General features: G+C 42.6%; 1 protein-coding gene across 2 annotated transcripts in view; it reads right to left on the reverse strand.

The window, feature by feature from the left end:
• The window catches only part of FMN1 (formin 1), a 371,304-nt gene that overhangs the window by 258,759 nt on the left and 85,848 nt on the right, over positions 1–26,697 (reverse strand). For both annotated transcript variants that reach the window (XM_089671307.1, XM_089671308.1), the window contains one exon: positions 1,262–1,398. In XM_089671307.1, coding sequence (XP_089527433.1) covers positions 1,262–1,398 — 137 coding nt within the window. The remainder of the gene's footprint in view (positions 1–1,261; positions 1,399–26,697) is intronic.

Genomic DNA, 26,697 nt, shown 5'->3' on the forward strand with positions numbered 1-26,697 from the left:
TTGCATTGGGGTGTCATTCAGAATACATGGCAAGGTACATATATGGCAGGGTTTCTCAACCAGGGTTCCACCGCAATTTAACCTTCAGGCAGCTGACCGGAAGATCACATCTCCACTGCTGACACATTCAGAGCTACGCAGGCATGCGGCTGTGACCATGCTAGCTGTGGAACGCTGTTCCCTGCCCGCCCCTCCTCCCCTTCTGTCAATCCTAGGTGCTTGAATGTAATATCACCTGGAATAGACAGGAGGGGAGGAGAGGCTGGTGGGGAACAGCGTGCCAGAAGAGGACTCATAACAGCCGCTTTTCTCTTTAACTCTGCATATGAAGGAGATTACTTCCCTGCCATGTGCCCTGATCCCAAGTGAGGCGCCCTTCCATGTGCCCTCATCCCATGTGAGGCGCCCTTCCATGTGCCCTGATCCCATGTGAGGCGCCCTTCCATGTGCGCTGATCCCATGTGAGGCGCCCTTCCATGTGCGCTGATCCCATGTGAGGCGCCCTTCCATGTGCGCTGATCCCATGTGAGGCGCCCTTCCATGTGCGCTGATCCCATGTGAGGCGCCCTTCCATGTGCGCTGATCCCATGTGAGGCGCCCTTCCATGTGCGCTGATCCCATGTGAGGCGCCCTTCCATGTGCGCTGATCCCATGTGAGGCGCCCTTCCATGTGCGCTGATCCCATGTGAGGTGCCCTTCTATGTGTCCTGATCCCTTGTAAGGTGCCCTGCTGTGTGCCCCATAATGTGCCCTGATACCAAGTAAGGTGTCCTGCTGTGTGCCACATAAAGTGACCTGATTCCCAGTAAGGTGCCCTGCTGTGTGCCCTCCAGTCCCTGTGTGCTGTCCCACCCGTGTACACTGCTCATCTCAAGTTTGACCCAGAATTGAGCATCTATGCATGAAAAAAAAAAAGCAACAAGTTTCACAATAAACAGGTACATTTTAAATATTGATTCCATTATTTAATGCGATTTCTAAAAAGAATTGTTGCTATACCAACAGCTTGCTAATCACACCAATGTTCTGTGATCTGTAGATGTGAACATTATTTCAGGGGCTCCCCAAGACCTCAAAAGGTTCCTACAAGGTAAAAAGTTTGTGGGTCCCTGATGTATAGCAATGTGGTTTGCAGTGAACACAACATATTACACCCATAAATGTGTGAAGGCAGTCTCAATATTTAAAGGTAGTACACACTTTCAGAGCATATGTATAAACGATTACTAGTAACGACACTTCTTTTATTAGTTACCCTTACTTGTAATTCCAGGGTTAGGTGGAGATGATTTCTGGGCCGTGTTTGCTGGTCCCATGGTCTTGTATCAGAAAACTTTGACAAGTCACCTAGCGAACCTACTGGTGACCTGGTAGAATGTCTTCTTACAATTCCATTTCCTGGATAAGAAAAAGATGGATAAAAAGATTTAGAATGTCTTGATAAAATTCAACTCCCTGTATAAGAAAAAAAATTGATAAAGAAACTAACAAGAAAAAGTAAGAGTTATCAGCTAAACGACACATACTACATAATAATAAACCAATTTCAGATGGCTTTGAGATTGTTAAATGTCACTATGATACACTTTTTCTCAGGGCAGAACACACCCTTTCAACAGCATAGTCTAGCAAATGCTGACAAACTATGGACTTCAACACTTGCCTGGTTAAAATACTGCATACTTTGTATTCAGTCCAGAATGTACTCTCACTCCAAGTCCTGCTGAAGGGAGAGTTTTCTGACCCCTGAAATGCACTGGCTTTATGATAAAGTCTTATTTAAATTTGGAATAAACCTATACCTATCTGGTTGACAAACTTTCTGTGTGGCACTTCAATCTCAGATGCTGTTACAAACTAAGGAAACTGTGGAAATCCTTTAGTGTGGAGAAACTATCTTCACAAAATACAAATTCCCTGGTATAATATCCCAACTCTTCTCTCAGCAATAAAATAATCCCAAGGTTTCATTGCTACATTAATTATTGCTATGATTACAAGTGCATACCACATCATTATAGCCACAGATTTATTTTACAGACTAAGGAAAAGTGACAAAACCTCATCTACAGAAGATTATCTATACAAATATAACACAGCTCCATTTCCTATGGAATATTTTATTACAGAACCTATAGAGTCACAACAGTATTTATAGAACATGGTTAACAATGAAATGCAAATTAATTATTCTGTTCCTATTACACAGAGGTAATTACATGTAGAAGACCTTTTTTCCCGTACAATTGACAAAGTAGAATACTGTACAAGCAACAGCAAAGTCCAGAAGTCATTTATAGCAATCAGGGGAAAAAAAAAAATCTTTTTTTTCCCCAGAAGGTATTTTACAACTTCCTGTCAAAGGCAGTAACAAACACAGGCAGTCTTGCAAGGCAGTATTTTTAAAAAGATTCATACTCAGATTTTCTTTGTCAGTATTCTGTAGCCTCAGCCCATGATTGCTTATGTTTGTCTCTCAATGTTTTGTCTGCGGAGACTGTGATGAAGCATATAATAAGATAATTTCAAAATCTCAGCTTAAAATGGTCAATCAACCCTACAGCAATATCTGCTATAGACGTCAATCACTTAGAGCTTATTATTATTATTATTATACAGTATATATAAAGCGCCAATAGTTCGCTCAGAGCTGTACATTACAAAGGGGGACAGAACATGTGACAGAACAATACCAATACAATGCAAAACATGAGGGGATTGAGGGCCCTGCTCTTTCGAGCCTACAATCTAGGAGATAAATCTGACATTCTAACAGCAAAATTGGCTTGTCCTGTCCACCACTTAGTTTTTGGTGTTCCCACCCATCTTTAGATCCTCCAGCACATCCATGTATGTAATGTTCATAATTGTAATATATACCCAGCCCAAAAGTATTTTTTTCATAGTTTTGGATAGAGGAGGGAAGAGTAAGCAACCTCTGAGTTTTTATTGCCATCAAGGGCTCCATTAGAAAGACTGCCCCTCACTTATGGCGACAGTGGGTTTTCCCAGACAGGAAATGAAGGAAAATTTTCAACACACAGATGGCAATAAATAGCTGAGAGGGGTTCTACCCTTCCCATACTCTACTAGAAAAAAAAATTAATTTGGTCTGTGTTATTGCTCAATGTAACTTTACAGGCAAGTCAAAAATCACATTTTCCTACTTTGCAGAAGAGTTCATTCTAAGGCCACTGTGATGTCCCAAAGCAATACATTGAGGAGTGGGTAACAGCAACAACCATCAACAGACCCACCAAAAAAACAACCTCTAAACAAAGAAAAGAGGCCTAGAGGTCTTTCCATCTGAGGCTGGCGTACGCCAGGGTCTGCAAAAGAAAACCTTCCAGTGCAGAACCAGCTTAAGCCCAACACCAAGGGACCCCAGGTGACTATACCAAAGAATATACATAGAAATAGCAACAAGATATAAAAACTTTCTGCCTTACCTGTATAGAACTGAAGCCTACATTAATTTGGGCTTGTGGTTGCAAGGAGGAATCAATAGTGCTCTGAGCTCTCTCCCCACCAGTTAAAAGCACCAGTGAAGCTCTCCCTTTCCCCTTGTGCTGAATGAGGCTTAGAACAAGAAGCCTCTGGTGCCCAGAGAGGACCCAGACATGACACACTGTGTTTTCCCAGTTAGGCAAGGGTACGCACGGTCCAATCCCCACAAGAATGCTCCAGCCCCCCCTACAAAAAAAAACCAAAAAAAAAAAAAAAAAAACCACAGCACCACATGTGACCAATGATTAGCTCCCCTATGCACATATGGCCACCTCATGGGGGTCCCTGCTAACTGAGTCATGTTATCCTTGACCCAGACCCTCAGACACGAAAAAAGGTGAAAGAAAACATTTCTCCTACCTGTAAAGAGGGGGGATCCTGCTGGCCTGCCAGATGACTCTTCCACCACTGACTTCCAAGAGATGGTAGATGAAGGTGAGGGAAGATCCGCCCTGCACCAACCACTCTTTCAGGACTACCTATAGAAATAGCTTCCCTTCACCAGGTTTAATGCAAGACTCCTCAAGACCAAGGAAACAAACTGGAGTACAACAAGTACCTCAATTTAACCTTTGACACCGTAACAAGTTTCCTGACCTGGGGAGCGGAGTCTATATCTATAAGCTGTCCTGAATGATTGAGATAAGACCCCTATTGCCTGAGGATCTGGCCTTCAACAGCCAAGTCATCAAAGCAAGGACTGAAGCAGAATAGAAGACAGGACCTTTAGGAAGAAAGTTCGGATAATCCAGCAAGGTCCATAGAGAGCATGCTAGAAATCTGACCAAGTCTGAATGCCACGTATTTTTGTGTCAATTAGAAGCAAAGGGAATCACCGGAATGCCTTCCATCTCTATTCATCAAAGCGGACGAGGCAAAAATTTTAAAGATACAGGGGGGTGGGGGCAGGGGCATAAATCAGACTGGACTTATTCCAGAGAGTGACTAGGGCATCTATCCCAAAGGTCCAAGGATTCCTGGACAAAAACCTGTCCCTTTTGTGGTTGAGTCTAGACTAAATCTCTCCCATTTGTGAGATACAAATGACATTCCCCACTGAAGGAAAGGTTTGTGAAACACCTTTGGATGGAGGGACCCAGATTTAGCCATTAGCGGCTTAAGAAGTTACCTTGCAATTCTGCACGCCAAAAATATAGATTGCAGACAGGGCCAGAACATGCAATTCCGGCCAAGTCAGAATGTGCTTCACTTCTCAGAGGGGCCCGACTACTCATGCGACCTTGGTAGTTAATGTTGCTGTGGCATTGTCAGACTGGACCCTGACTGGCAGGCTCAATCACCCTTAGCTGCAGGACATTGTTCATTATATCAAGGATATTTCCTAACGACCATGTTCCCTGGGGAAAAGAAAAAAAAAAAAAAAAAGGAAATCTTGGACTCCTTCCCCAGCCTAAAAGGCTGCATCCCTCGTCAGTACCTTCTACATCACAGGAAACAAGAGAATTTCCACAACTCCAGCACCAGGCTGAATAGCCACAAGTCCAAGGCTAACTTTGTTTTGGTGTTTAGACATGGGGGGGACTCCATGTTATACCCTGAAACACTGCAAATGGATCGGTTACACTTTTTGATTAGCCTACTACGGTGTCCAACTGGTCAGATCACAAGGAGCAGAGTCTCCACCCAAAACCCACCTGATTACTTCGTTTCACACCAATAATATTGCTTGAATATGATCTCACATTTTGCCTACAGTGGAGCTCGGAAAGAAAGAATTTACAGCTTCGACTCATCATTATGGATGCTTACATGGCTAATTGTCTGGCACCGTTGGCGATAGCACTTGTTTCTACTCCCCTCTCAAACCCTTGAGCCCAACTAGCTGAGTCCTGGAATGGACCTTGACTTTTTTGTGTTGTTACAGTTCCGGGTTTTTTTAGTCTTTTTTTTTGCTGCCTTCAAATGTCCATCTTGTTCTACCTCCTGTACATGTGCTTGCTACAAGTCCTGCCTGTCTATATCCCTTTGCCTGCTGGATATAGCTGGGCTATTTTAATAACGTACTGGATGTATCACTTGATCTATATAAACAATATTACCCGCAAGGCCCTAGGGCATTGACTCCCTTCACCCACCACATAGCTGAGGTGGGGCTCGTAGTTCTCTGGTGGCTTAAGCATCCATTAGCAGCCCAATTTTGCTGCCATTCATTGACCCACTCCTCTCTCCCACGTATAGACCTTATCCTGGGAACAGAATCTACTCTAGCCCTTAATCATAGTGTTGAATATTTGGCTAGGGGTCTGACCACTCACCAGTTATTATGCCTTTGTCATTACATACTTTCCGATTCCCTACATTATGGAAGCTTAATCCGTTTTGGCTATCCCTTTTTACCCAATACTGACCGCATACAATCACACTTTAGAGATTTCTTCATTGACAACAGGCACTCGACCTCACCTATGGTGTTGTGGGATGCTCTGAAAGCTTACTTTAGAGGTTTATGTATTCAGGAGATCTCCATGATTAAGGGCAATACTAGACAGTGGGCAAGAGATGCTAGTGCAGCTGTTGATAAAGAAGACCAGGAATATATGTCTAACCCCAATCCCATAACTGAAAAAGCATGGATAAATGCGCAGCAATTTTATTGTGCTACACAATTACAACATGCTGAAAATAAAAAAAAAAATTTTCTCCTCTTAGACCTTTTTTGAGGAGGGAGAGAAAACAGGCCACCTATTAACAATTATAGCAAAGTCCCAACTGCCATCAACCTTTGTCTCTACTGACGCAGGTGGCCAATGACACTCCCACCATTTTGCAGGGCTTTAGTTCCTTCTATGCTTCCTTATACTCTTCTAAAGATTCACATCCCATGGAACGGCTAACTGAATTCCTTGCTGACATTCCAAAGCTATCAGAGGCAGATAGGAAACAATTGAACGCTCCTATTTCCTTAGAAGAGTTACAATCACCAGTGAATTCTTTTCCCAATTCTAAGACTCCAGGTAATGATGGATTGCCAATCGAAATTTATAAAGTTTTTGGAGAGTTACTTCTTCCTGAATTACTAAATATAATACAGGCTGCTATGACTCAAAAGTCCCTTCCAGCCTCTATTAATGAGGCGATTAAAGTACTAGTAGTTCTTTTGAAGCCAGGAAAGGACCCTACTCAGGCAGGATCATACCGCCCAATTTCCCTGTTGCCCACAAATTTAAAGATTTTAATGAAGGAACTTGAAACACGGCTTTCCAAAGTAATTGCTAAACTCTCACACCCGGATCAGTTGGGGTTTATCACAACATATTGACTGCCATCAACCTCTGTAGGCTGTATCTTAATTTACAACTACCGCCGGAAAATGTGGGCAATAGAGCAACTCTCTCTCTCGATGCCACAAAGGCATTAGATAGTGTTGAATGGCTGTATTTATGGCAGGTCTTAAATTTACCAAATGCGATTTCTCCTGCGCTCCGGGACCCAGGCCGGTGGTGAGTAGATGAAACCAAAACTCCAAAAAAGCAACCACCGGAGTATACAAGGTTGTGCAGCTCCAAACCAAGGCTGGGGAAGCCGAAACAGAACTGTGAAGTGAAACAACAAGAAGCGCACCAACCTTGTGCATTACCTCAGTAACCAAAATTTATTTAGTAAAAGAATGGTACTCACAAACAGCGAATAAAAACAGGCATGTAAGTCCTCCAAGGGACTTCAAAGGCAAGAGGCCAGCGCGAATCCCATCATAGGGGTAGGCACTCAGAACAGCTGACGTGTTTCAAAGGTCATGCCTTCTTCCTCAGAGCTGCTCCTGTTTCGCTCTCTGATTTGGAAGAAGTGATCCCCTTGTATAAAATTAAAAACTCTGCAGGAGCCCAAGGAGGCTCCCTAATCCATATTATTACATGGCTGCACAACTTCAACATCTTACTGACTGGCAAGATGAAGCCTCTACTGACACCATTAAGCCACTCTTAGTGAGTGTCCTCTCCAATGAGGACTTGATAGAATGTCTGGAGGCGGGCGAGTTTGGAGCCTTGTCTCGATACCCCACCCTAGTACTAACAGATAAATTATGGTCTAAGGCTAAACTTCACTTTAATTATTCCGGCTACACCTCCTTCACTTATATTTTTTGTAATACTAACTACTCCGAACTAAGGAAGTTTCAGGGCTTTGCTGGTTGAATAGCGATGGGTATTTAGTATCACTTTTTTTTTCAATAAATCTCTACAGGGTTATTGGTTGAGCCAGTTGTTCTTACTCAAACTATATCTTCAACCTCTATAAAGGGCCACATATCCTCGTATCAATCCTGTGTACAACGGGTTTCTAAGGCACTATCAATTGCAGGGCACAATGGTCAGCAGACTTAGGCACTCAGATGCGGAATGGTCCACTAGATAATACAATTAAGATTTATCGGTCTCCAACTCAAAATCTTACCCAACTCTTTATCATTCACCGTACTTGCTGCACACCTAAAAAAATGATTCCCCCTTTTATCCTAGGTGCATAATTAGTAATGGCACACTTCTTCATATGTTATGGAAATGCCCTAAACTAGCAAGATACTGGACATACATTATAGAAATGATAAATAGAATTTGATTCTTAATCTTCCCCTGGAACCTAAGATTTGTCTGCTGGGAGCCATAGATGAGGAGCTATATACCCCACATACTTACATTGCAATTCTCAGTGTTTATTGCTTGAAAACGAACAGCCCAGAAGTGGCTCTCTCCTACTTCTCCTTCCCATGTGTTATGGATTAAAACCGTTAATGATACCTTGGTCAGAGAGAAATTAATCTACCAACATATGGGATGTGCACAGACATTCACAACTATTTGGGATGCTTGGTTAAGTACACCGAGATTAGCACCACTTCAACTAGTTAGGGACAGAGTATTAGGCGGAGGAATGTCTTTGGCTTGATATGACATCTCCCCTGCCCTACACTTTACAGTGTTTTATCAGTAGATTAGATCTGAGAGGTCTGAAGAAGGAGCCTATTGAGCATGCTCCAAAATGCATTACAGCCTCCTTCACCTGCTACATCTGACTCTGCTCTCCAAGCTTCATTTTTGATGCACAGGCACATCCTGGTCTCTACTTCCTGATCCTATAGGCATAGTTTGCTGCTGGACGGCTGGATGTCCCACCTGGATCTAATTACCACACAATGAGCCTTTTTAACCGTTTATATTGTAAATGCAAATTTTCCATTGTTTACTGAATAAATTGTCAATACTGCACTTAGAGGCGCCTTCCTCTCTTTTTCTTGTTACTGCATTAGAGCCTTGCTTCCATTTTAAGAAGAGTTGCCTAAGTGTTACTGCTCCCATTCATCCATCCCTGATATCCATCTGGCACCTTTATCTTACAGCTACAGAGGTTGGGCTCCAACAAGCGCACCCTATACAATATACATTTTCAATAAGTATTTGGTCACCTACAAACAAGCAAGATTTCCGGCTCTCACAGACCTGCACCTTCTTCTTTAAGATGCTCCTCTGTCTTGCACTCATTACCTGTATCAATGGCACCTGTTTGAGGTTATGGACAGGTGTCTTTATACTGATAAGTTCAAACAGTCACACTCCAAACTCCACTATGGTGAAGACCAAAGAGCTGTTGAAGGACACCAGAAACAAAATTGTAGACCTGCACCAGGCTGGGAAGACTGCATCTGCAATAGGCAAGCAGCTTGGTGTGAACAAATCAACTGTGGGAGCAATAATTAGAAAATGGAAGACATACAAGACCACTGATAATCTCCCCCGATCTGGGGCTCCACGCAAGATCTCACCCCGTGGGGTCAAAATGATCACAAGAACGGTGAGCACAAATCCCAGGACCACACGGGTGGACCTAGTGAATGACCTGCAGAGAGCTGGGACCAACGTAACAAAGGCTACCATCAGTAACACACTACGCCGCCAGGGACTCAGATCCTGCAGTGCCAGACGTGTCCCCCTGCTTAAGCCAGTACATGTCCGGGCCCGTCTGAAGTTTGCTAGAGAGCATTTGGATGATCCAGAAGAGGATTGGGAGAATTGTCATATGGTCAGATGAAACCAAAATAGAACTGTTTGGTAGAAACACAACTCGTCGTGTTTGGAGGAGAGCATGCCGAGTTGCATCCAAAGAATACCATACCTACTGTGAAGCATGGGGGTGGCAACATCATGCTTTGGGGTTGTTTCTCCGCAAAGGGACCAGGACGACTGATCCATGTACAGGACAGAATGAATGGGGCCATGTATCGTGAGATTTTGAGTGCAAACCTTTTATCAGCAAGGGCATTGAAGATGAAACATAGCTGGGTCTTCCAACATGACAATGAACCCAAACATACCGCCCGGGCAACGAAGGAGTGGCTTCGTAAGAAGCATTTCAAGGTCCTGGAGTGGCCTAGCCAGTCTCCAGATCTCAACCCCATAGAAAACCTTTGGAGGGAGTTGAAAGTCTGTGTTGCCCAGCGACAGCCACAAAACATCACTGCTCTAGAGGAGATCTGCATGGAGGAATGGGCCAACATACCAGCAACAGTGTGTGCCAACCTTGTGAAGACTTACAGGAAACGTTTGACCTCTGTCATTGCCAACAAAGGATAGATAAAGTATTGAGATGAACTTTTGATATTGACCAAATACTTATTTTCCACCATTATTTGCAAATAAATTATTTCCAAATCAGCCAATGTGATTGTCTGGATTTTTTTTCTCATTTTGTCTCTCATAGTTGAGGTCTACCTATGATGCCAATTACAGGCCTCTCTCATCTTTTTAAGTGGGAGAACTTGCACAATTGGTGGCTGACTAAATACTTTTTTGCCCCACTGTACTAGAATTAATTTTTTCCTTTTACTAGTAATGGTGGCGATCAGCGACTTGTAGAAAGCATTCTGTCACTGGGGGGAACTGACTTGGTGTCACTGACACTGACATCCCCAGTGACACCAATACAGTGATCAGTGCTAAAAAAAACCCCCAAAAAACACCAACAGTGTACTAATAGCACTGGGCAGGAAAAGGGTTAATATGAGGGGCGATCAAGGAGTTAACTGTGTTGGGTGTGTTTTACTATGATGCCGTGTGTTTGTGCTTCACTGCAAGCACACCGATTTTTATAGCTGTGCGCAGCCATTCAAAACAGTGTGCGCAAGCTGACAGGGAGGAGAACTGTTTTGTTTACAAACAGTTCTCCTCCCCATAGGAGATCCTTGGCAATCACTGGGTGTCGGCGAACAATCACTGGCCGGGACCCGGGGATTGACAGCCGCGAATGGCGGCACGGGTAGGGCGTGCGCCCCCTACCCGGAAAAGTAAAATCACATATATACATGATGTTGCGCATCCGTGCCGCCCTGTAGCAGTATTTCTGCTATAGGGTAGACAGGAAGTGGTTAAATGTAAGGAATCTGACTCATACTTGCTGGTAGTTAGAATCTTAAATATTTGCAAACCAAATGAAGGTTTCCTATTTAGAATAACAAGCTGTCAGTTTAGTAAGCCAGCAATATCAAAACCGATTTTAGGTCAGTAGGTTAATCACACATACAGTCAGGTCCATAAATATTGGGGCATCAAACACAATTCTAACATTTTTGGCTCTATACACCACCACAATGGATTTGAAATGAAACGAACAAGATGTGCTATAACTGCAGACTGTCAGCTTTAATTTGAGGGTATTTACATCCAAATCAGGTGAACGGTGTAGGAATTACAACAGTTTGCATATGTGCCTCCCACTTGTTAAGGGACCAAAAGTAATGGGACAATTGGCTTCTCAGCTGTTCCATGGCCAGGTGTGTGTTATTCCCTCATTATCCCAATTACAATGAGCAGGTCCAGAGTTCATTTCAAGTGTGCTATTTGCATTTGGAATCTGTTGCTGTCAACTCTCAAGGTGAGATCCAAAGAGCTGTCACTATCAGTGAAGCAAGCCATCATTAGGCTGAAAAAACCAAACAAACCCATCAGAGAGATAGCAAAAACATTAGGCGTGGCCAAAAATGTTAGAATTGTGTCCAGCAATTACCCAAGACATTGCTTGCAATGTGGAGAACCAGGACACTTTCAGGCCCAATGCCCGCAAACCGAGTCAGAGGCTGACCTCACGGCTGAAGTGATACAAGCCTTAAAAAGGTGATTCTTTCCGAAGACAAAACAGAAAACTTCTAGGGGCCTCAGTGAAGAAGCCAGCTGAGGGCCCGAAGAACATTCTGAGCTCCAATTCTTAAGGAACACAAACTTTAGAGAACAAAACTACCCAGACCTCCGCTGTTAACTGTCCCTCAGAGCCAAGTCAGCTCCCAACTCCGCTGACTGGGACCCGGGAAATTAATACACACCACTCCAGGAAACTGGAAAAGCTAACTCCCCAGAAGACCACAACTAAACTTGGGAAAGCCCACATCAGAAGTGCCAAGACTCAACCCAAGAGACTCCCAGATGAGCTAGTAGGTATCTCCAGTGGTCTCCATTCAAGTGGAGGGAGTCTACACCCAAACTTTGCTGGATACTGGGGCCCAGGTGACTATTATATAGGGACTTTTATGACAAATGCTTGAAGCACATCCCCATACGGAAATTAGAGGAGCAGAAGATTTGGGGAATTGTGACTTGGAAGTGCCCCTATGACAGCTACATATCCATTCGTCTGATTTTTGGCCCAACCTTAACAGGAAGAGCGGAGGCCTTCGATACTCTGGAAATTGTTTGCCCCAGGCTTGTAGGAATAAAGTAGTGTTCGTTACTAACTGGGAGCAATACCAACTTAGTTCACAGGCTCCTTACTCCACTGGCTGAGTAGAACATGGTACCCATAGAAAATATTTACCCACAAAGAGTTGTCAGAGAGTTGAAGGCTCCGGAAGAGGAAGTGGGGAAGGTTAGGAAGAATGGTCATGAAGAGCAAGTGCTCCAGCCAGGGGAAGTCACTGTCTGACAGCTAGAGTCAAGGTGAGCTGGGACCAGCGAAGGCCCTTTGTGGTGTTGGAAATGGGGCTTAAAAGAAGGTACAAATGAGGCAGAGAACATTCTGGAAGTGATCATGGCAAAGGCTCTGCAGCGCAATAGGGGTAACATCTTAGTCCAAGTCTATAACACAGCAGACCCCATAACCTTGAAGGCCCGGGTTCTGTTGGGGCAAGTGAATGCAGCCACCCCAATCAGTGCACCCGATACGCCAGGTGAGTTTGTTGGAAGAGAGTTCGGCCTTCAAGATTCCCCTGTCAAAAGAGTGGAAGAAAAGAGCCAGGAGATAGACTGAAAAGCTGGGAGAGAGTGTTTTCCAGGAATGATTATGATGTTGGGTGCACCAAGAATGCTCAGCACTGGATTTTGCTCAAAGACAACAAGCCATTTCGAGAGAGGGCCCAACGATTCTTGCTGGGGGACTTGGAGGATCTCAGAGAGCAGTTTGCTGAGCTGAAGAGGGATGGGATTATTTGGGAATCAAGGAGTCCCTATGCCTCTCCTATTGTAGTGGTCTGCAAGAGGAATGGTACCTTGCGGATGTGCATCGGCTATAGAACCTTGAATAAGAGGACTATCCCAGATCAATATACAACTCCCAGGATTGAAGATGCTTTGTAGTGTCCGTTGGGAGCCAAATGGTTTAGGGTCCTGGATCTGAAGAGTGGATACTACCAAATCCCTATGTACCCTGAAGATAGAGAGAAAATTGCTTTCATCAGCCCACTGGGGTTCTTTGTATTCGACCGCATGCTCCAAGGCCTATTTGGGGCGCCTGCCACTTTTCAGAGGTTGATATAGTGTACAGTGCGGGATATTAATCTAATTGAGGTCCTGGTTTACCTAGGTGACATAATAGTGTTTGGGAGAACCTTGTAGGAGCATTAAGAGCAGTTAGAGGTGTTGCAAAGGCTCCATGAAGGTGGTCTGAAACCATCTCTGGAAAAGTGCCAATTGTAGCAAAATTCTGTTACCTATATGGACCATGTGGTCTCTGCAGACAGGGCGGCTACAGATCCTAGCAAGATTGAAGCTATGACTACTTGGCCTCAACCTAACAATATTACTGAATTGAGGTCGTTCCTGGGATTCTGTTCGTACTATCGTCGGTTTGTGGAGAGATTTGCAAAGAAAGTTGCAATCCTCACTGACCTTTTAAAGAATATCGAGGGCAAAACCAGTGAGCCAAGCAAGAGCCCTCCCAAAAAAAAAAAAAAAAGACCTGAAAGACCTTGGGAGCCCATCAGCAGCCAATGCACTCAGCAGTGTGAGCAAGCTTTTACTAAGCTTAAGCAATGCTTAACGCAGGCCCCAGTGTTGGCTTATGCTGACCCCTCCAAGCCTTACGAACTCCATGTAGATGTCAGCTGAGAGGGATTGGGGCAGTTCTGTACCAAGAGCATGCTGGGTGAATGCAACCTGTTGTGTTTGTGACCCAGAGCCTCTCCCCAGCTGTAAGGAGTTAACTGACACACAAGCTGGAGCTTGAAGTGGGCGCTATCTGGATTCCATTTCAGTCTAAAGGTACAGGCCTGGATCAGGGAATAAGGATGTGAATGCTCTATCTACAAGACCTTATGGCCGCCATACCACTGAGCCAAACTGGTTGCAGGTATTCCCAGTGGAGGTACAGTCCATATGTCAGGGAGCTGAGTACATAATCAAAGGTGTGGCTTGTGCTAAAGTGCTGGGAGCCAAGCTGCTCCTTTGGGCCACCTTCAGAGCCAAGGACCAATGGAGCTGGTATGTTTTGATTTCTTGTGTCTGGAACCTGATTCTAGCAGATGGGGGAATGTCTTAGTAGTGACTGATCATTTAACTAGATATGTTCAGGCATTCCCCACTAAGACCCAGCAAGCATCCACTGTGTCTAAAGTGTTAGTAGAGAAGTTCTTTGTACACCATGAGCTTCCATATAGAATCCACTCAAGGTACAGACATTGAAAGCAAAACTAATAAAGGAACTGCTGACCTTGCTAGGAATCAAGTCCAGAACTACTCCTTATTGCCCTTAAGGTGATCCTCAACCAGAACGATTCAACAGAACACTTCTAAACATGTTGGGCACCCTGCTTATAATAGTGCTGAGAATGCCACAGGCTTTTCTTGATATAGTCTGATGTTTGGGCGAGAGTCTAAGTTGCCCGTGGACTTGCCTTTTGGCACTGCTCCTGATCACTTGACCACCTCATCACATCAGGGGTATACAGACAGACAGACAGAAATATCATTTGGAGACCGCTTAGGAGGAAGCCAGGCGAGCCTCCCAATCTGCAGGGGAGAGGAATAAACAACGTTATGATTCCAAGGTGAAACTACAGGATTTTCAAGCAAGGCTGAGTACCATTAAAGAAACCTTGGGATTTCAGGGAAAAAAAAAATTGCAGCTCGTTGGAAATCTCAACCATTTATCATTTGTCGAAAGTTAGCAAATCTACCTGTCTATCAGATCCACCGGGAGGGAAGAAAGGCCTGGTAAAATCTTGGCACCATAATTATCTCTTGCCTTTATCTGATGCTGTGCAGGTCCCAATATCCACAAGTGATCCTCCTGTTGCGGGAATACTGCTACACAGACTTTCCCCACCCCCTTCTTAGCCTATTCCAGTTCCAGAGGAGGAGGGGATAGATGAGGAAGAGGGGGTTAGAAATTGAAATAGATTGGCGACCTCTTCTAACTGCCATAAAAGACAGTATCTAGACACCCATCCATGCTTCAGATTCACCAGCTCCTTCGACAAGTTTCTAACCAGAGAATCTGTCCACTGCAGAGACAGGCCCTTCAAGTCTGGTTGAGCCTACCTCTTTGCCAGACCCCACTTTTGAAGACCTCTTCCTTTCTGAACCAGAGATTGATTCCCCAAAGGGTTCTCAAGCAGAGTCTGCAATAGAAGGTGAAAATGTCATCTCTTAGGAGGAGTCCAGGGAAAGAAGGGAGATAAGAGCGCCCAAGAGACGGACTTATGACGTGTTGGGAGAGAGTTCTGAAGAAGCCTTCTATTCCAGCTAAAGAATTCTAGAAGATCCAATTTACAGCTTATTGGAGCAGATCCAAGAATCTGTAATCCCCTCTGCTAACACCACCCCAGAAGAGATTTTTGAAGCCATTGCCTTACCTCTTGAGCAATCAGAGTCTCCTAACCATGGGTGGTAGTCATTATTACAACAGTTGATTAACAATGCATATGTGCCAATTGTTCCTCCTGATTAATGTGGTTAATTTCTTTATCAAATGTAAAGATAATTATGTCAAATGTTTTCAGCTTGTTTCCTTTGTTCTTGGGGGACCAAAGACTGAGTGGGGGGAGTGTGTAACACCCTGCTATAAAATGTTTAATGCACAGGGAAGCACCAATACCGTTTTTTTTTTTTTTTTTTTTTAAATCAGCAAGTACGAATACCAATACTTTTGGTCAAGTACTCGCCGAATACCAATTCTTTGCGGTGTGATTTGCGTTAATAGACGCAAATTACACCGCAAAGAATAGCATGCTATTTAAACAGGAATGAGATTCCTGTCCAAATTGCATGCGGTTTCCCCACTGCTCCTGTGTTAACCCAGGCTTTCATAGCCAGATTTTAAACAGGAGCGATATGGGAAACCTCCCTGCAGGTATCCCATGATGAGTCTCAGTGGTAGGAGAGGAAAGCGTTGCAGCATTGACCGTTCGGCCTAGACTGCATCTGATTGGTGTTGACCAATCAAAAGTCCTCTAGCCTGAACGGTAAACGTTACAAAGAGGAAGAAACAAATCAGTGGGGATTTCAAATCCCCTCCACTTTCTCTCCCCTCCTACCACTGAGACTCAGCATGGGATGCCTGCAGGGAGGTTTCCCACATCGCTCCTGTGTGAACCTGGAGTATGACAAGCCTGGATTCACACAGGAGCAGTGGAGAAACTGCATTAGATTTGGACAAAAATTGCATTCTTGTTTAAACTGCATGCTAATCTTTGTGGTGCAATTTGCGTCCATTAACACAAATCGCACTGCAAAGTATCAATTAGGTATCGATAGTACTCGTGAAAATACTCATTATCAGCATCAATGCCAGTATCCATGCATTCCTACTAATGCAGGATGTTGAAGCAAACACAAGGTGGCAGTGTCCTGCAGAACAGTAGCATTCACATGTTGAAGAACAGCCATTTGGAACTTGAATGCCGAATTGCAGGACTTTAATAAAGCTCAAAGCCCAGGAGACAGAGCAGGAAGTGAGAGAGGAGAGATCGAGAGGAGGAAGTGTACTGATGGCTGGAGTATTGGACCAGGCTGCAGAACCAGAAAGGGAGGAGGAGTGGAAAGAGTCTGCTGATCGTCAGTCTTGCCACGCTGCCTAGAGAGCCGATCTGTAAGCAGGAGAACAAATAGGACGCCAAAACAGGACCGGAGAGTCAGTTGGAGCCCCCATCCGCAGAAAAAGAAAAAAACGCCAAGATCTAATGGTTCCCATTGATCGGATGAGAGTCCCATACACCCACTAAGTGAACACTGACCAATTCATCACATCTGCTATCTACTTGCACATAGTTGCAGACATTACACAGTTACCCCTATTTGCGGCCTAGTTCTCAAAGCCGCCATCGTTGGAACACTTTTGCATTACAATCTCATAATCCAAGTGGACCACAGGACACACAGCTGCAGGACAGAATACAGCAGTGCTGACTGAAACAAGTTACCCTTCCCAGCAGAACGGGATTTCTACTACTGTTGCTTTTAGCCCTCTTCACCCAGAGTTCTTGCTCACAGACACTTATGGCAACTGTTACGCTTCACTACGTCTAATCTGTCCTTGTTTAGTTCCTTAACCTCCCTGGAGGTATTCCAGAGTGTAGCTCGGGGTAAAATTTCAGCACCACAAGCGGTAACCCTGAGCTACACTCGGGAATACCTTGCAGTGTTGCTCCGGGATCCCTTCTGCACTTCCGTGGTTTCCCCCCTGCAGCGTCCCCGGCCATCTCCTCCGGCCGATGCCGACATCTGTCTTCCGGGTTCCGTTCCCTGCGACGTCAGGATGTAACCAGCAGGAAATTTAAAAATGTCAAAAAGTGACTCACTAAATACACTAAGATCACATAGGATAACATTACTGTATCAAAACATTTCACATACATTTTGTCCCTAGTGCTTTGTCCTGTGCCCTGCCTGCATTTGTTACTGTTCTTTCAGCCTGGAAACTGAGAAATGTCCATGGTGTCCAAAAAGCGTCCCTTTAGGTCAAAAGCGGTTTTAGACCAGCTAGAGAACAGCGATAGTAAATTATAACCACTTGCAGAATTGAGTGATAATGATTTGTGGGGAAATTCGTCATCAGACACTGAAAACGATTTTGTGACTTTGCTCAGTGATGTGCGAACTTGGCGCTATATTTAAAATTTCAGTGATTTTGGTTTCATTACATTATTGAATTAAATTTATTGTTATTATATTTTTTATGATTATTTATTAAATTGTAATATAGGATTTCGTGTTTCAAATGTTATCATACCCGGGATGTTTACTAGACTCTTGTTCGGACAGATTACAGTGAGTTAGTCCTAAAAATTACAGGCCTATAATAAAAAAACAACATTTCCATGCAAAAAAATGTACCGCTTTAAGCACAGAAATACTGACATAATCAGACCGCTAGGGAGGTTAAAAGGGGACTTTACATCAGTTCACTACTACTAAGAGTAGAAGTACTTATTAACCATCATCTACAACTCAGATCAGCTTCACACCAATTGTGCCCCAACTACTGTGCAGAAGTCTCCATATTGTTCTTAAAAGGGACATTGGTTGATTATAGATGAGAGCTCTCTCCATTTTCAAATCTAATCCCTGCCATCAGGTTCTCAGGATTTGCAGTAAGATAACTTGTTTATTGATAGCGGTTCTCATTTGCTGAGGATTCAACAGTCACCTCAGATTGCAGACAGTGGCTTATTTCTGAAAGCAGGCCTGCTAACAGTTACTTGTACCATGGATGCTGGTACTTTTGCTTAAAGTTGACAAGAGGGATTAGATCTGCTGCATATGCCAATGTTAATTTGTGCTTTTTGATCAAGCTACACTCAAATTCAATAAAAACTTCATATTGGTTTACACTAACTTGTGTGTGTGTCCATTTTACAGTGATGACTAATTCTGGTCACAGGAGTACTGTGGTGTCAGCAGAGGTTGGGCTTTCAGAAAGAGGTCCAGATTGACCAGGAACCAGAAAATTACTAAACTACCCGTAAGGGAGTAGTGCTACATAGATTTTACACAGAGTCCCAACTTTCAATACCAGAAAGAAAATCAGATGCACATGTATGCACCACAATATCCCATGAAAATATTGCAGCGGATCCACAACCTGCAAAGAGTAATATGAGGAATAATAGCCCTTATTGGCAATGCAGTGCTCTTATTAGACTAAACATTTCCAAGGAAAGCTCCTCTACTAGATGATAGTTTCACCCACCTATAATCCCTCAAGGACAGTACATCAGGGGTCAATAGGGCCTCATGTTGCAGAGCAATATTTCTGCCTAGAAAGTGCAGTCCCCTTAGAGTGCTTTCTATTAGATAGTGCTTTTAACTTTAAAATGGTTTAGTGGCTGACAAGTTTATTTTATCAAAAGTTACTTCAATAATCTAAGATACACAGGTTACAGACAGTGCAATTTCGAAAGGTTAAAGTATGCCACTGCACTAGTACTGCAATATGTAGTGGAATTAAAGTGGTATACTAGAAGATGCAAACCAACATGTCTATGAAGTGTGGGGGGAAATAAAAGTACCTGGAGGAAATCCACCCAAGCACAGGGAGAATATACAAGCTCCATGCAGGTAGTGTCATGGCTTGGATTTTAACAATGATCCTAATGTTGCAAGGCAGAAGTGCTCACCACCAAGCCACTGTGCTGCCCAGATTTACCGTTCATTAACAGATCCATAACAAAACACGTCAAGACACAAGGTAAAATCAAATGATCTAATACTATCTAGAATATCTAACCCTCCAGTAAAATTATAAAGCCCATCTTTGCCCCCAAAGTATACTTTAAATTAAACCCTCCAACCAAATTCAGTAAGATTTTCACACAAGACTGCCATTTGTAGTGCTGAGAGACAATTTGGGAGTTTGACAGGACAATCTATTACCCTTTGTCAGAAGTTGGTGCTCACAACTAGCATGTAAGCAGTAGCTATAGCACATTTGAGGAAGCAGACATCTCTCTAATGAAATTAGTTCTGTTTCAAGATATGAAAAAACTCATAACACTGAAGTCATTACCTGCCGGGATCAGTTTTATGGCTCTCACTTTTATATTCGACGCAGAAATAAATTAAACTATATTTCTCAGTATGGAAAGCAATTTATTATCTGCTTCATTACAGCTTTGTTACACAAAAGCATCTGAATCTCTACAAGACAAGTAGCAGTCGCTCTAGCCGTTTTAAAAATTGTCCGAAAGGGGAGCCAAACTCAGAAGACAAAATTATATCACTCTAGTACAGCCTCTCTCAACCTTTTCAACGCAGAGGAACCCCAAAAAATTGCCTATTGCTCAAGGAACCCCCTAACAATATCTTGAGGAACCCTAGTTGAGAAACCCTGCTCTAGTAAGATCAGTTTTACTGTGCAAGACCATCAGTGGTTAAGCAAAGCTCCTCCCCACTTAAAAAAAAAAAAAAAAATAATAATACTACACAAACAAAAAGACTGACAACTGGACTCCCTACAGCCTACAGTGGATTTAAAAAGTCAGCACACACTCTTGTTAAAATGTCAGGTTTCTCTGAGGGAAAAAAATTGCAAAGATAATTAATTTCAGAACTTTTTCCACCTTTAACCACTTGCCCTCCTGAGGATTTACCTTTCTTCCTGACCATGCCGTTGTTTGCATTACGGCGCTGCGTTAAGTTAACTGACAATTGCGCGGTCATGCAATGCTGCACCCAAATGAAATTTACTTCCTTATTTCCCATGAATTGAGCTGTCTTTCAGTGGTATTTGATCGCCTGTGCATTTTTTGCGTTATAAAAGAAAAAAAAAAAAAAAACGAAAAAAACAATATTTTTGACTTTTTGCGATTAAAAAAAAGAAAAAAAAAAAAAATCTAATTTCATCATATATTTAAGCCAAAATGTAATCTGATACATATCTTTGCTAAAAAAAAAAAAAAATCCCAATACGTGTAAATTAATTGGTTTATGTGAAAGTTAAAGAGTTTACAAATGCTGGTATAGATACTGGATTTTTTTTTTCTACTAGTAATGGTGGCGATCAGCGACTTATAGCGGAACTGCAGCGGGCATTCTGACTGCAGGGAACTGACTTGGTGTCACTGACATCCCCAGTGACACCAATACAGTGATCAGTGCTAAAAAAAAAAAAAAAAAAAAAAAAAATGCATCAACGCTGTACTAATGGCACTAGGCAGGAAGGGGTTAACATGAGGGGCGATCAAAGGGTTAACAGTGCTTTCACAGTAAGCTGTGTGTGTGTGCTTCACTGTAATCACACTGAGCTGTGCACAGCCATCCAAAGCAGTGTGCACGAGTTGACAAGGAGGAGAACTGTATTATTTACATACAGTTCTCCTCCCAATCGGAGATCCTCTGCAATCACCGGCTGGGACCCGGTGATTGACAGTCGCTGCTGCGAATGGCGGCACAGGTAGGGCTTGCACTCCCTACCAGAAATGCAAAAGTACACACACACACACACACCTGATTTTGCACACCTGTGCCACCCTGTAGCAGTATATTTGCTATATGGCCGTTGGGAAGCTGTTAATATAACCTATAGAGTATACAACTCAGTTGAACAACATAGTTAAATCTTTTAGGTGGAGGAAAGTAAAAATAAAACTAAAATAATATGGTTGCATATGTTTGCACACCCTTAAAACTAATACTTTTGTTGAAGCACCTTTTGATTTTATTCCAGCATGCAGTCTTTTTGGGTATGTGTCTATCAGCATGGCACATCTTGACTTGGCAATATTTGCCCACTCTTCCTTGCAAAAACACTCCAAATCTGTCAGATTGTCAGGGCATCTCCTGTACACAGCCCTCTTCAGATCACCCCACACATTTTCGATCGGATTCAGGTCTGGGCTCTAGCTGGGCCATTCCAAAACTTTAATCTTATTCCGGTGAAGCCATTCCTTTGTTGATTTTGATGTATGCTTTGGGTCGTTGTCATGCTGAAAGAGAACGTTCCTCTTCATGTTCGGTTTTCTAGCAGAAGCTTGAAGGTTTAGTGTCAATATTGACTGGTATTTGGAACTGTTCATAATTCCCTCTACCTTGACTAAGACCCCAGTTCCAGCTGAAGAAAAACAGCCCCAAAGCTTGATGCTACCACCACCATGTTTCACTGTGGGTATGGTGTTCTTTTTGTGATGTGCAGTGTTTTTGCGCCAAACCTATCTTTTGGAATTATGGCCAAGTTCAACCTTGGTTTCATCAGACCATGACACATTTTTCCACATGCTTTTGGGAGACTTCAGGATGTGTTTTTGCAAAATTTAGCCGGGCTTGGATGTTTTTCTTCGCAAGAAAACGCTTCTGTCTTGCCACTCTACCACATAACCCAGACAAATAAAGAATACAGGAAATTGCTGTCACATGTACCACACAGCCAGTACTTGCCAGATATACATGCAGCTCCTTTAATGTTGCTGTAGGCCTCTTGGTAGCCTCCCAGACCAATTTTCTTCTCGGTTTTAAAAAACTTTTAGAGGGACGTCCAGTTCTTAGTAATGTCACGGTTGCGCCATATTTTCTACACTTGATGACGACTGTCTTCACTGTGTTCCATGGAATATCTAATGCCTTGGAAAATCTTTTGTACCCTCCTCCTGGCTGAAACCTTTTAACAATGAGATTTTTGAGATCTGATGATTTGGAGCTCTCTGTTGATTATGGCTTTTACTGTAGGATGCGACTAAGAAAATGTCAGGTAAGGCAGAGGCACTTTAAAATGATGGCAGGTGTGTACTGGCTCTTATTTAACATGATTTGGATGTGATTGCTTAATTATGAACACAGCTACATCCCCAGTTATAAGATGGCGTGCACACTTCTGCAAGCACATTATTTTAGTTTTTTAGGTTTACGCCCCCTCCCCCCCCCCAAAATGATTTCAGCTTGTTTGTCAATTGAGTTGGACAATTTCTAGGTCACATTAAAAGGTGGAAAGAGTTCTGAAATGGTTTATCTGTCTCATTCTTTTACATCACAGAAACCTGACATTTTAACAGGGGTGTGTAGACTTTTTTTATCTACTGTACATACCTTAAGCAACTGTAGTTCCCATCTAGAGGTTTTGTATTTGTTATGCAGAGCATTTTGGGATCGTGGGCAGAATGGCTGCAATTCTGCCAGTGATCCCAAAATGCTCTGCATAACAAATCACACCATGCTTGTTCAGGTGCCATTCCTGTTCAATGGCACTTAAATGTGGGTGTGATTCTGCTGTGATTGTCACGTAATAAATCACACTGCAATTGCAGCAAACCAAATGTAAAAATTTACTCTACTACAGGCTGCATGTGCAAGGCAACAAATGCCACCATGAAACTACATGATCAATGCACATCTTATGGTTAAGGTGCAGGTATGAAGATTTACAATGTCTTTTGTGGTATTAAACCCGAAAGCAAAAATGTAATATATTGCAGCTTACCAATCATTAGATGTGGTGGATGCAGTTTTTTCCCTTTGTCTTCACTTGGTGATCTGGCAAGTAACACACTCCCTGTATTAGAGTGCCCACATCGTGGACGAAGGAGCACATGAGCACCTTTGGACAGCAGCAATGTCAGTCTAGGGGGATTTAAATACACTAACAAATTGAAGCAAAACTCCGGCTCACATTGTAGTTACAGCAGCCTCTTTTCCTTTTGGCATAAAGGCTTTACGTGAATAAAAAAAGGGTGATCATAGTAAGCACCCCATCTGTGGCAAATGGTTTCTTTCAACACACAGACATTTGCAGGACAGCTTGTTGTCTGTTGAAACACAGACTTACTGACAGGATCACTAAATGAAAAAGGAAAGAAAAAAAAAGCATAAAAAAAAAACTAATGCAACCATCACATCTAAGAATTTGTAAACAGCAATATGATAAATGTTTGCTTTTGGGTTTAATACTCCTTTAACTACTAAAGTCACAAAAGAAAAAATGTGTTCTTGCTCCATCTAGTGTCCAGTCATACAAATATCTGGTCTTCCATCAATGATATAGATGTACATAGATATATTTATAACAAAATCAAAACGCAAGAGAAGCTCGCCCAGGAATAGACTTCCCTGGTGATGTTGGTAATTACTTATATTTTTGTGGGTTTTTTTTACAATACTGTATATAGATCTTCAATAATGAAGATGTTCAACAACATTTTTGTGCGTGTTAGGCCCATACATACCAATGCGATGGGAGTGTCATCTGTGTGTCACTTGTACTAAGAATTTGGTCTATAAAAAAAAGGTATGCTCACACAAGGCAGTGCATCAACAAACACAAGCAAGGGAATTGGCACAAGTGTACCTCCTGCCCTGGATACCACCAGAAGTTTTTATTGACTTGCTGTCACTATATGTTTAACTGTATGAAACCTGTGTGCGCTCCAGGAGAAAAACAGGCAGGAACCAGACCCCAAGCAGAGATAAGACTCAAGCTGAAGTGTCTGACTGTCAGAAAAGCTAAACAGCAACATTCATGTCATTTATAAAAGAATGCTCAATTAAAATACATTCATAATGACTAGACATTTAAAACCATTAGAATGGGTTCCCTTTAAAAATAGATCCTAATGCATATTTAACTCAAAAACAAAAAACAGTACTTAGATATGGAGTCTGCATTTGTTTTTATTTTAGGTTAAGAAAATTTCAGAAAGCACCTGTTGATTTTGTAAGAAATGCTGTATCCTAGTCACTCCCTAGGAGCTGAAAAGTGCAAACATCTCCATCTTTCTTCCATAGAATATTAGTCCAAGCAATCTACCAACTAGGGGAGATGAAGAAAAGCAGACTAATCCAGCCTGTGTAACAACCATGGCTCCTCCATAGGTAAAGGGGGGGGGGGGGGGGGAGTGTATAGCTATGAAGGGGCAGAAGTGTGTTATTTGCAGAACTGAAAGAGCCTGAACATAAGCAGACAATGCATATAAGGAAGGACGCAATACAATATAGATTTTTTGTTTTTGGGTTTAGATATGCTTTAATTAGCAGATTTTAATTTAACCATTAGAAAGTTCTAATTGCCTAACTCTCAGTTCCAACAAAATCACGTTAAGCTAGCTGGGCAGCTACTAAAGAGCACACTGAGAACAGACATGTATGGGTACTTGCCGAGAGAGGGAGTGCTTGGCTTGAAGACTGCAATTGCAGACATGCACATGAGTTCAATGAATCACAGAAAATCTAAACCGACAGAGGAACCTGCACACAAGGAAGTCTGACCGCTTACAGGCGCCAATTACGTAATGATGCAGACAAAGCAACAAACATCAGGCAACGGGGTGGAAGGAATAATAGAAATCTTCAAGAAAATTAAATGGCAGCACTTCTGAGCATGGACTCAACAGGGCTCTTACAAAAAAGGTGGGGTGTGTGGCTTAATGTCACAGCATAAGCAGTGTTCATATACATTCATTAGTAAGATTGTATGTGCGTATTAAGGATTTCCTCACTGTCAAACTGGGATCTATTGATTTTTCTGCCATCAAATGACATATCAGCAATATCTGAAAAACTAAACATATCTCTAGTTAATATTCCAAGTAACCATACTTCTGGCAGCAGTGGGACAAAGAATGACATCAGATTACTTATGCAATGTGTTACATTTCAATCCATACAAAGTCTTTAACCACCTAAGGAAGAGGTGTGAACCAGGTATGCTTGGACAGATTATAGTGCAGTCATATTAGCTTCATTGTTTCCTAATTGGCAGGACCCTACTTGGCGCATTAAAGACTCCCTCTCAGCACACCCCGCCCATCACGCAGATATAAAAATAGCCATTAAAGAATGGGAGGCACATAAGCCAGTTATACATGGTTCATGTATCAGGATGGCCTCTTAGCTTAACAAAAGCGCCTTCCTCATCAGAAGATTGATGCAGGCTTTCAATCTTACTTTGCCGTGTTCCAATCCAACTCCACTCTGGGTGACAAGCTTCTCTTTGATTTAGCTTGCATAGAACTTGATCTGTCCCTTACAGTCAGCCAAAAAACAGATCCGAAGATCAAAACTTAAGTATTACACTACAGCTAATAGCCTGATATTTCTAAACAAAATCTTCGGCACGGAGCTCAAAGTAAATATATCACAAATGAATCACAAAAAAATAAATACAATATAAAACAAAACAAAAATATGCGAATCACCCTTACTAAGGTGGTTAATACCCTATGTAAGGGAAAAAACAGACAATATATAATAGGTCACTGGTGGCACCTTAAAAGTATAAGAAATTCTCAAAGTACAAGGTCACAACTTTACAGTAGCGCTGTGAGAAAAGTGAAATCAAATTATAAAAGATAAGTCCATTGCGATAAAAGTGCAGAAGAGGTGCTTCCTTCCTTCTCGACCAACTTCCTTCCACCACACCACAAAGTGCTCGTGCAGATTCCTCTCCCCTACAGTAAGACACTCTCCAACTCACCATGCCTTTCACTCTCATGATCGGTATGGCTAGCTTATATACTCCACATCTGCTCTCCGCTCGTAGTTCTCCACTTTAAACCTTCTTACTCCACTCCACCAAGTACCAATACCATGAAAGAAAAAGATAAGCCTCCAATGGTACATTAACCAACATCACAAATTATTAAAATTCAAAAGCCACTCACAAAATATAAAAATGTAAATGTATTCAACTAAAATTCAAATGGATAGGTGTCAAGTGCAGTGTCGATACTGTGAAGTCTCTCTCAAGTCCAGAACGTTGAGATCATGCTATTGCATCACTTCCAGTTTCGGGCCTGAAATCACATCTGGTCACTGCGCAGCCATGTCCCGACGCACTTCGTCACAGGGGGGTGCACTTGCCAAGAGAGGGCTTACTTTTTTCTTTCATGGTAATGGTACTTGGTAGAGCGGAGTACTAGACAAGGCTGCCCACTGTCCCTCGTTGTGTTTGCACTCGCAAAAGAGCCACTGATCCACTTTATACACTCCAATCCAAATATCGGAGTGTTAGAAATAAGTGGACACCACCACAAATGCTGCCTTTTTGCAGATG

Source organism: Staurois parvus, unplaced genomic scaffold (assembly GCF_062004578.1).
Source record: "Staurois parvus isolate SC_StPar_1 unplaced genomic scaffold, SC_StPar_1.0 ptg000104l, whole genome shotgun sequence".
Lineage (NCBI taxonomy): Eukaryota > Metazoa > Chordata > Amphibia > Anura > Ranidae > Staurois > Staurois parvus.